Below are 11,863 nucleotides of genomic sequence, written 5' to 3'. Positions count from 1 at the left end.
TTTGAAGTTTTATGTTGTTGGGCCAGAAACAATCTTTAATCTATTTATGGAGTCATGAGCTAACAAATAAAGAACAGCCTGAAAATAAAAGAAGCTGATTCAAACTGCGGAAAGTGTGAAATACAAGAAACAAATGTGAGTTTCATACGTTTATTTCATATTTCACCAATGCAGTAGAAATAAGAAATGGATAAAAGTTTCCCAGATAACTTCCGACCAGGACCAACTGCTAGTTAATGTCCATCTGCACACCGCCTCTGCGGCGTTCTGAGTTGGACTTTCATGCGGTAAGGTTTGGGAGTCAGAGTGACCCCATAGACTGGAGTGAAGTCTGGTTCTCCTGCGTCCTCGGGCCAGATGAACTTGAACTTCCTCAGCAGAGTCACCATGATGAGGAAGAGCTCCATGCGAGCCAGACCCTCTCCGAGACACACCCGAGGACCTGAGACGTTGAAAAAAATACCTCAGTATCATCTACGACAGAAGATTTAATCATCTATGTCGGTATGTGAATCGTGTCTTCATGTACCTGCAGAGAAAGGCATGAAGGCCTCTGGTTTAACAAACTCTCCTTTGTCATCGAGGAAGTTTTCAGGGTTGAATTCATGAGGGAATTTCCACTGTCCCTCCTCGCTGAGCACTGAGGTCAGATTCTCGATGATCATTGTTCCCTGAGGACGAAATCAACCTCAAAACCATTAAGGATGCTCGTCACTTTCTCTGTTGCCAAAAACTATTTAACCAGTTGGCCCTTACCTTGGGAATGGAATAACCCATCAGCTCTGTGTCTTTAGTGGTGCAGTGGAAGACACTGAGAGGAACAGTGTTGGCAACTCTCTGTATCTCATGAATCACAGCCTGGATGAAGAGAAGACATTTCTTTGACTTAGAGCAGAATACATGCATGCTGTCAAATTCAGCCACAAAAACAATGCATATATGCTTTGAGCAATATTTTGATGAATAATCCAGTGGATCTGCAGTTCCACAGAGCAGCTGTTTGTTGACAGTCTGTGCTTTGGTTTGAGAGTCTCGACACAGCTACAAATAGAGTTACCGTTTCACTTTTACTCATTTATAAATTAATTCTAAACTTTACATGGCTTTGCGTCACCATCTAACAAACACGGCACTCACAACCAAACACCTTAGATGTAAGTAAAAAAAAAAAATACCTGCATGTAGGGCATCTTGTGTCTGTCCTCAAAACTGGCCTGATCTTTCCCTTCCAGCACTCGGTCTATCTCCTCCTGACATTGTTCTGTTAGAACAGGACAACACAAACACTTTGCAGTACACCATAACCAGTGATATAACTATGATTTTAGAAAAGTAACTTCGTAGGCATACAACATTTGATATACACTATATGGACTAGTATTTGACCACAATGCTTAATATTTGAATTCAGGTGTTTTCAGTGTCTTTGCCACAGATGTAACAAATTAAGCACGTAGCCATGCAATGTGCCTTTACGAACATCTGTGAAAGAATGAGTTGTTACACAGAGCACAGTGAATCAGAGTGTGGTACTCCAATCAACTGAAGTCAGCCACAAAGTGACAGACCATATTAAGTTACAGTGGGTTTGCTGAATGCGGAGGCACACGGTGCATTAAACTTGCTAATGCTCTGCTGAATCAATGACAATGCAGAGCAGTCCTCCTCTGGCATTAAAAATATACATCGGCAGCTTCGTGACATGGGTTTCCATGGACGAGCCTGTAGGTGTACTGTGTATGCAGTCCAGTATATTGGACCTAAACATCAACAAATCATTTGCAAAAATGGCTGTTTTACATTAAGGGCCTTAGTATACAGCACAGCAGTGTGCATGACTTTATGGTACAAGAGAACAAGAGCTGATAACAAAAAGCCAAGTCATATGTGCAGGTTTACCTTGTATGTGTGGGTAGTTCACAAGATAAAGAAAACCAGTAAGCAGGGTGTTGGATGTAGTGTCAGTCCCAGCAAAGTAAAGATCCAAGGTGAACCTAAGGAGCTGCGTTTCTGAAAATGAAGACCCATCGTTGCCTCTCTAAGAAAAAGTTATAAATGGAAAAGAAAGTGACAGACACGGTACGAGAGACGGAACGGTCACAGCCACACGTATGTTCACCTTTCTGCATTAAAACTATGAATCTCTTTTTAAAGAGTTGTGTTAGAATGAATTCAAATTGATTAGTTTTTAATTCATTAAACTGCAGCCTGTATTTATATAAATTCTAATATATGACATTGTAAACTGTTCCTTTTACACACACCTTTTCCAGTTCATCCAAATAGCAGTCAATAAAGTCGCGCGCCTCTCCCGGGACTCTGGTCTTCTTGTGCTCCCTCACAAAATCAGCTACAAGATTTTCTAAAGCCTAAAAAATACAAGGGACTCTTCATTTCTTACAATTTGCTTTCAACAAATAAAGTACATAGAGTATGTCCTTGTAGTTAGTGTTTTCGTTGTATTACCTCAGCATTGTTGAAGACCTTCCTGAAAGGCAGCGGCAGGTAACGAATTAAAGGAAGAGAGTCATACAGCTGTAAATAAAGAGAAGTCTTCAGTTTTCCTTTGAGCTTCAGTTGTACCTGATAAATAAAAGATCCTCAGTATTTCGAACCACTAAAAAGGACTTCTCTGTTCTACGTCTCCTTATGTCCAGTGCTTCCTTCTCTTACTGTCATGGTTGCAGCTTTTTCGCCTCAGAGTTTTTGAATAGCTTTAGAGTGTTTTGGATGAACTGTCAGTGTTGTTTTTGTTTTTTCAGTTTGGAGTTTGATTATTTGTGTCAGGGCTCTGTGTGCGGGCAGGTGGAGATGTGGATCCAAGTGCAGGACTCTCAGGCGGAAATATAACTGAAAACCACAGCTTTATTGCTGGCACCAACAAAACATAAACCAAACATGAAAACACTAACTGGAACACACAGGCAGGATCTGAGGGTACGACGCGACACTGAGCACAGGAAAACACAGGGCTAATATACACAGGGTGGTAATCAGCGAATGGGCAACAGGAGGGAGGGATCAGGGTTAACGAGACGGGGGGAACCAAGCTGCACACACTAACATAAGACAAAGACTTTCACAATAAAACAGGACACATGAATTACTAAACAAGCATGCAGACTTTACACTGAGAGACAGAGAGAGACTGACACATGGAACCTGAACTAAACTAAACGTGAGATATAACTGAGAACAAATCCTTAAGCACAGATAAACAGAAACAAGAAATAATCATCATCACTACGAGAATAAGAAAACAATCCATGAAGCAGAATTAAACCGAAATATAATAAACTCAAAATACTGGGTCCAACGGACCCAGAACCGTGACAGTACCCCCCCTCTAAGGGCTGGCTCCCGACAGCCCTAAACAAAAAAGCACAAAGCACCAGGCCAGGGTGGGCAGAGGGGGTCCAGGATGGAGGGCCAGAAACCAAGCAAAAAACAAGGAGCAAGAGTCCACGAAAAGTTCAGGGGACCGACCGTGCACACGGCGACGGGCAAACATTTCTGGAGGCCGACCGTGCACACGGCAACGGCGGCGACGGGCAAACAGTTCTGGACGCCGACCACTTGGAAGGCAGTGGCAGCCACTGAGCAGGTCTGGAGGTCGGCCGCGATGCCAGAACTAAGAACTGATCCCTCACCAAGAATAACAGAAACAGATCCATAATGATAATAATAAACAAAGCACCAGAACTAGGGATGGGTATCAAAACCCGGTTCTTGTTGAGAACCGGTTCCCACTGTTTCACTTCCTTGGAATTGTTTGCCATTTTTGCAAACGATTCCCTTATCAATTCCAGTCGCCCCGAATGACGTCACCACGTTGCGGAGTGTCATTTGCCTGGCAGGAAACACGGCGCCAGCGGCTCAAACGCTAAAAAGCTTGGTTATACTTTACGAGAACGGATGACAACAGGGCAACTTGCAATACTTGCAAAGTAGATATTTCATTTAAGGGAGGAAACACTACGAATATGCAAAAGCATTTGCTCACAAAACACACGATGACCTTAAATGAATGTCGTGTTTTTAATTCCGCTCCGGACTCGTGAATCTCAACCCAGCAGCAGCGGTAACATTTGCACATCCTCTCCCGTTAATGCGGCAGGTAAATAATCAACAACAGTGCATATTATGTTAGCGTGATCTGCCTTATTACAAACCTGCCATTACTGTGCATTTAGTGACCATGATGAGACAGACAGAGTCTGGCTCAGATGCTGGCAGCTCTCGCTGCAGTCTACCGGTAGCGTCTCCTTTCAGGCAGGATAGACGAATGTCACCGAGCAGTGACTCAGTTTGTGGTCAAAGGCTTGCACCCATTTGCCACAGCAGATGATTTTCGGTAAGTGAATGTGTTTAATTGTAGGCAGGGACATTACTGGATATTCTTGTGTAATTGCTACAGAATAATTTATGTTACACTTTGTTATTGCTACAGGAGAATATTTATTTTATTATTTTACATTTACATTTTTTTTCCTGGGACCCTGTGACACCCCATTGAAGAGCCGTAGGCTGGATCTCTTAAGATCTCATGTTGGGTTTGTAAGGCCATGTTACTCCTAAATTTCTACCTTGTTCAAAGAGAAGATAAAAAACAAAGTTCTAAGCTAATCGACCTTAGTGTTCTCCTTTTTTAAACAGAATCAATAAGAGAATCGATAAAGAATCGAATCGTTAAACAGAATCGAAAATGGAATCGGAATCGTTAAAATCTTATCAATACCCATCCCTAACCAGAACATCAGAAAACAATCCAACAATGCAAAAGTAAACCAAAACATAATAAACTCAAAATACTGGGTCCAACGGACCCAGAACCGTGACAATTTGTTCAAGTGATTTACTGTTTCAACATTTGTTTTGAATCCTTGTTTTCTACTTAGCTTCAATTCCTACTTTGAGTTAATCTGCATTTATTTCTCTCATCGGTTTCTGCCTCTGCCACATCTTTCCCCTGAATTAGTTCATTCATGTTTCAGTAAGAGTTTATTTTCAGTTTTAATATGATAATTACTTTAATCGTTTGTCTTGCTTAGGTTTTCAGTTTCTGACTGATATACACTATATTGCCAAAAGTATTCGTTCATCTGGCTGCACAAGCATATGAGTGAAATCCAATTATTAACCCAAAGGGTTTAAGATCATGTGGAATCACCCTCTTCATCTATGGCAGCTTCAACTCTTTTTGGAAAGCTTTCGACACGGTTCACGAGAGTGTTCATGGCAATTTTTGGCTGATGACTGATGATGGACGAGAAGGTCTGGCTTACAGTCTCCACTCTAATTCATCCAAAAAGGATTGTGTCAGGTTGAGGTCAGGACTCTGTTTAGTCCAGTCAGCTTCTTCTGCAGCAAACTCACTCATCATCCATTACAGACTTGCTTTGTGCACTGGTACACAGTCATGTTGGAACAGGAACGGGCCGTCCCCAAACTGCTCCCACAAAGTTAGGAGCATGATTGAAAATTCAAATTAATGATTTTGCGTTTCTGGGACATTTTGTCTTTTGTTGGTGTTTTCTGCATCTTCATTCTGGATCTTAGTTCCTTTTGAAACTCTACAGACTCCACAGAGGTTGTGACACATAAAGCAGCTATCATTGTTATAGACTAAGGTGCTTTTACTCACCATAGCCCATGGTCCATTGGTTATCCTGGTATTCTCAGTAAAGCATCGGACAATAAATTGTATTAACGCATGATCATACTCATAGCGTGTGGCAAAAAGGACTTGACAGATGATATTGGAGGCCGCATTGTGGAACATAACTCGAGGACTCATGGTTTTACCTGTGCAAGAAATAATGTAACAGCACAGAATTGTGAAATAATGCACAATAACGTGACAGGAAAAAAAGCACTACCCAATTTAGCTATGGATGCACAGATGGACCTACCAACACTCTCTTCCAGGGTACTAATGATGTGTTTTATCTCCTTATGAATCCTGTCCTCCATTGAGTTCTTCCCCAGACCAAAGTTCCGCAAAGTGGTCAAAGCAAAGCGACGATGTTCCTTCCAACTAGAGCCGTAATCAGCCATAATGACCCCTACAACAAGTTTAGTAGCACAAAGAGGAGAGAACCTAAGTATAATTCATGTAGTTATCCTACAGGACAGAGCTGAACTTTGCCTCCTCTTAAGTAAACTGGCAACATTTTGTGATCTTTTTTTCTCCTTTGGTGGAATCTTAATTTGAATGTGTGAATACAAATGCACGTCTTTTTTGTAGTCCTACCTAACATCGCATTGAATTCAATTCATTAAAAAAAAAAATTTATATAGCACCAAATCACAACAACAGTCGCCTCAAGGCGCTTTATATGAGCGAACAGTTGTTGGGATTTGGGGACATATTACATGACATATGTCTTATATTACATGTAATGTTTATTGTACCTTTCCTCTTGGTGATATCACTGACAAACAAGTCTTGGGGTCGTCCAGCAAAATCAGTAGCCTTTGTCACTATAGCTTCTTTGATTGCCTTCATCCCATTGATGATTACAGCCGGTTTGAGACCGATGTAGATGCTGTAGACATCTCCATAGGACTTCCTCAGCTGGCAGAGAAAATAACAAGTGTTTGCAATTATTTTATGACAAATTCAGATGGATATTTTCATCAAATCTTGATGTGGGTTCAATCATCCAGTTAAGGAAACCTCAAAATGTGATTCTGCTCATCTGGATGTAGTGTATCTGAGTCTTACTGGAAGCACTGAAAATACAGACAATTGTTGCTATGTGCAAATGTGCATGGAGATTTGTCTAACGTCATACTTTGTAAGGCTGTAATACAGTCCTTAAGCGTGGTATTAGTCGGCTGTTAGTGGTGGTTGTGTCAACGTAAGGCAAGCTCAGATGGACAGACCACAACAGATGTGCTCTATGTTCACTGTAAGTAGATGTTGAAGGTTTTTTCAGTAGGTGTCATAAGTAACTAGTACTTGTGTGTATGTGTTAGTCCCCATTGGGAAATTACTCCTCTTTTTATTGTTTATTATATTTTATTTTCAGATGTTACAGATGGGACAGACATGAGTGAGGGATAGGAAAGGGAGAAAGAAAGAGGAAGGAAAAGAAAAACAGAAGGGGAGAGGGACAGTGAGAGAGGGAGGAAAAAAAATCTCCTGGATCACCTGTTGAGAGAAGAAGAATAGAAAACAAGCAAAAAAAAACAAAAAACAAAGCAACATACTAAACACAACACCATCGCATTAATCTAGCTAAGTGTAAACAGCAGTAAATACTAAATATTCAATGTTGTTGTGCAGCACGCAGGACAGACAGCGCACAATGTGCTTTGAGGTAGCAGCCAAGTAAGGTGTAATTTAAGTCTACGAGCAGTGAACATCCGTGTGCACACCTGTGTGGATCAGCGCGCTTGTATTCAAAAGGTTTCCACATGTAATGGTCTGCTAGAGGGTGTAGAGAGCCATAGCCCCGTCCCCCAGGGCATGAAGCAGGCATGGAGGAGATCCAGGCCCCAGACATCCAGAGGCCCCAGAGTGCGAGAGCCCAAAGAGGACCACTGGAGGGGCATCCGTGCCACCCTCATGGGAAGGGCTGAGGATCCCCAGACAAGGCGTCACCCAGTAGCCACGGAGCAGAAGCTAGAGGGGGCTGCACCGGCGTGCCCGCCAGCTCTGCCGGCAGCCAGCTGTGCCAGAGTGAACCGAGCCGCAGGCACAGAGGCCGGAGGCCCGAGGGCCCCCCGCACCCCGGAGGAGGCCTGACCAAGCAACAGGCGCCAGGCCCCTCCAGGTAGCCACCGGGAGTGAGCTGGTACATACCTGAGTGCCCAGCCCCGGACACCAAGAACCACCAATGCACCGACCCCTGAGGGCATCAGTCACCGGCAGGGAGTGTGGTGAGGGGAGATAGGCCTTGGAGGGCCTGGGAGTTCCCAGAGAGGTGGAGTCTAAGACCCGACCTGACATATAGACACAGACACAAACATGCATTCCCACCCTCATGCACACATATACAAATACTCAGCACTCAGCCAACGTAACGATAGACACAAATGGACATTGTACACACAATCACACTCCCCAAACATACTCTATACCCCAGGTCCAGGTACCCTCACCCCTGGAGGGGGAAACGGTACCTAGACCCAGGAGATGTTACCTTTTCCCCCGGGATGGAGGCAAGCAGACCGTCCCAGGCTCCGCAGCAGCAGGGAGGCCAATCGGACAGCCAACATCTCCTCCCAGTCCCCCCGCCCCGATGGCTAGCAGAGAACGGGGGTGTGTGAAGACCCCATACCTCCCTCCTCCCGCTCATGTGTAGTGTTGCTGCGTGTTGTTCTAAAGTGCATTTAAAACAAGAGAGAGCAAGGCCTGATCTCTTGTTTGTATGAGAGAATATGTTCCTTTGGCAACTCCTCAACCTCGGCTATTAAAATGGCATGGGAGCAGGATTTGGGGTGTGTGATTCAGGATGACTCTTGGGATAAAATTCTTTACCGGGTCCATGGCTCCTCATTATGTGCCAAACACAGGCTGATTCAATGTAAGAGTTTGCACCGTGTACACTGGACTAAAGCCAGACTAGCTCAAATATACCCCAACCTTAGCCCACCCGACCCCACCGCAGAGGAAACTGTACCCACCCCAACATTCAATCATCTCCCAGACTACACAAGACAACAGACACCCAGGTTAAGTTTATTCTCCACCTCTCCTATGTCTCTCCCCCACCTGCAGAGTGGACTCCTGCAAGGATGGAACAACCTCCCCGCCAATTGAAGAGCCCCCCAGTTAGGCCGATGCACCAGAGGCCCCCTGCGCCAGGGCTGAGCCCCCGTGCACCCACCCGCTCACAACCTCGGTGACACACCGACGAGGACTGAAGCCCCCAAGGCCCAGCCCCCAACCCCAAACCCCCACGCCTGCCCCGGATCCATTCAGGGGCGGCCAGGCCACCAGGCCAGTAACCTACGTCCACCAGTACAGACCATCCTCCAGCCCCGCTGCACGCAGCCACGAGGAGAACAACCTCTAAGAGCGACCAGAGCCACTAACCAGGTTATGAACACAACCTCCTCTGCATTTAACCCATTCACCCAGTGAAGCAGTGGGCAGCCACCAATGCAGCGCCCGGGGAGCAGTGTGTAGGGATGGTACCTTGCTCAGGGTAGCTGTTCAGTGGAGTCGAACCCCCGACCTTACAATCATGGGGCAACCACTCTACCTACTGAGCTATCCCTGCCACTTGGAACTTTTTGCAAAAAATAAAATGCTACCCATAACTTGTTCAACTTATGGTTCACCTAAGCAAGCTCTTACATCATCTGACAGAAAGGACAAAATAATAAAGTACCTAGCTAAAAAAAAAAAAGCTCAGTGGAGGAACTGATATCTAACTACAGTAGAAGCGACGGTAACGTGCTTGAAACTCACAGTATAACCTTAAAGTTACATACATTTGCAGATCTGCTATGGCCAGTGTTGGGAAGGTTACTTATAAAATGTATTCCATTACAGAATACAGATTACATGCCCCAAAATGTATTCTGTAACGTATTCCGCTACGTTACTCAATGACAGTAACGTATTCTGAATACTTTGGATTACTTAATATATTATCATGCTGGGTACTTTCCTGTTTCATTTTGTCGCGGGTCAGGACTGTTTGGGTTTTGTTTGACAGCTACGTTCTGTTGTTCCAGGCGGCAGCGTTACGGTTGCCATGGTTACAGGGCGACGCTCTCTCTCTCCGCGTGTTTCCTGGGTGAGAGAGCGCCTTTTTGTTGTTGTTGTGCTAAGCTAACAGGCAGAATGCTACAAGCATAGCTCTAAAGAATGTAGCATCATGCTCAGTGTAGTCCGTGCTGCAGGGAGAATGGACTGCCATACACGTTATGGGTCTGTGAGCGTGAGGAGGGAGAAAAAGGGGAGTGGAAAGGTACGAGCTGTCACCGAGCACAAACGGGAGCTGGAAGCATGTAAATATAATAATAACCACTGCAGCCAAGAAGAGAGCCTGACGAGCCCAGTTGTAAGTAAGCTATTAAGACTCGACTGTACACCGTGTTCCTGTTTTCCTCCGAAACAATAAGTTCCGTTGGAGCAGTCTTTCAACGCCTCTCTCTGTCTCTGCTAGCAAAGTCGACCCACACAACACAGTAAAGCTATTTTTCGGCTACGAGCCAACAGGGACCCCGCCGTATTAGTCAGAGGTCCCTTTACTACAGTTCGGAGTCGCGGACCTTCAGTAATAGTAATAAATCACACAGCAATAGTACATTCACGTAGTTGTAAACCCCAGTGTAATCCATTTATTTCAACAAAGTAACTGTATTCTGAATACCACCTTTTTAAACGGTAACTGTAACGGAATACAGTTACTCATATTTTGTATTTTAAATACGTAACGGCGGTACATGTATTCCATTACTCCCCAACACTGGCAATGGCAAAAGTTATTAAATTGAAAAGCTGGGTGATTTATGACTGGTGACTTACTTGTATTTTCAGTCCTTCCAACAATGTTTTTCTGCTAATAATCTCTATGCACACTTAAATGATTATTTACACATTTAAAAAATCCGATTTATACACTGAACATTCTGAATACCCGTCTGCAGATCCCTGCACAGACTCACAAACCTTTGTACAGATTAACAGATTTAATTACACATGTCCAAATCTGATTTGATTTCAAAACAATCCAAATAACAAAATGTATGACTTGGAATATGGGATGGATACACCAAAGTGTGTAGCTAGTGCACTCTATGCAGACATTGTGTTATGCAATCACATAAAGGAACGCAGGATTGGTTACCTGTGCCATTATATTGCAAGATTTTCAGTGCTTTAAAAAGTATATTAATTTTTACAACCATTGTTTTACATTTGTAGTTTTTAACCTATAGCAATGATGGAATCTGTCAATGTTAGGAAAAGCATAATGATGATCATATGTCTTTGTAACTAAACAGTTAGACCCATTTAAATACTAATAACAGTCGTTACATCTGTGCCATAAAATAGCCTATTTAAAGAAAATAGCTTTCATTGCAAGTGTTTTCTTACTCTCTCAAAGTCCTTCAAGGGGTTCTCCAGTCTCAGCTGTAAAATGTTTCCCAGTAGAGGCAGAATTGGGGGTCCTGGTGGAAAGTTCTTTGGTCTTCGGGACTTGAGTTGAAGGATGATAAAGAAAATGCAAAGCCATAGCAGCAAAACTGAAATCAACATGATAGAATCAATTGGACTGCAAAAAGAGGAGTAGCTGGATAACCTGCCAGAAAATGTTAGCTCAGCTCTGCCTTTGCTAATGTTGACTTTTCGCCCTGTGCCAACTTCGTGTCAAGAGACAAACCACTTTCAGATTAAGGCAGACAACTCAGCGGCAGGCGAAGTTACTTATCAGACAATAAGTAACAAGAATTCGTAGAAATGGAGGGCCAAAGGTAAATGCTCTTTGTAAGAAACTTGACTCCACTGTTATATTCCTCTGTTATCTCCACTGGACTAACACGTTCAAAGTTTATCTTAATTATCAAAGTTAACTATAGATGCAGTGCAACTGCCACCACTGACACCAACAGTGCACATACTCTTTTAGTTGTAACTTTTAGAGCTCTGCACGGTGAAGCTCCCCAGTATATCTCTGACCTGTTGAAACCTCATGCTTCATCCCGAGCACTTAGGTCTTCAGGTCAGAGGCTACTGGTGGTCCCACGTACTGGGTTTAAAACACGTGGGGATCGAGCCTGTCAGGCACCGAGGCCGTGGAACTCCCTGCCGTTGTCTTTACGCTGTCTAGACTCTACTGACTCCTTTAAAAAGCAGCTGAAAACATTTTTACACAAACAGGCTTTTAATTAATTTTAA

The 11,863-nt window shown here is 43.7% G+C and overlaps 1 protein-coding gene and 1 long non-coding RNA gene across 2 annotated transcripts in view; one reads left to right on the top strand and one right to left on the bottom strand.

Moving 5' to 3' along the window:
* The window catches only part of LOC309710150, a 394,879-nt gene that overhangs the window by 374,578 nt on the left and 8,438 nt on the right, over nt 1-11,863 (top strand). The window lies entirely within an intron of this gene.
* On the bottom strand, nt 144-11,421 carry LOC309710130 (cytochrome P450 2F3-like). Its single transcript, XM_082539371.1, has 11 exons — nt 11,063-11,421; nt 6,415-6,577; nt 5,913-6,065; nt 5,645-5,805; nt 2,467-2,535; nt 2,265-2,369; nt 1,900-2,038; nt 1,176-1,261; nt 757-858; nt 530-671; nt 144-442 (listed from the first exon to the last, which is right to left on the bottom strand). Exons 1-11 carry the CDS (start codon nt 11,222-11,224, stop codon nt 234-236), a joined length of 1,491 nt encoding a protein of 496 aa, XP_082395497.1. The 5' UTR covers nt 11,225-11,421; the 3' UTR covers nt 144-233.

This window comes from Aulonocara stuartgranti (assembly GCF_965226115.1).
Source record: "Aulonocara stuartgranti genome assembly, chromosome: 7".
Taxonomy (NCBI): Eukaryota; Metazoa; Chordata; class Actinopteri; order Cichliformes; family Cichlidae; genus Aulonocara; species Aulonocara stuartgranti.
This window is presented reverse-complemented; position numbering and strand designations above follow the sequence as displayed.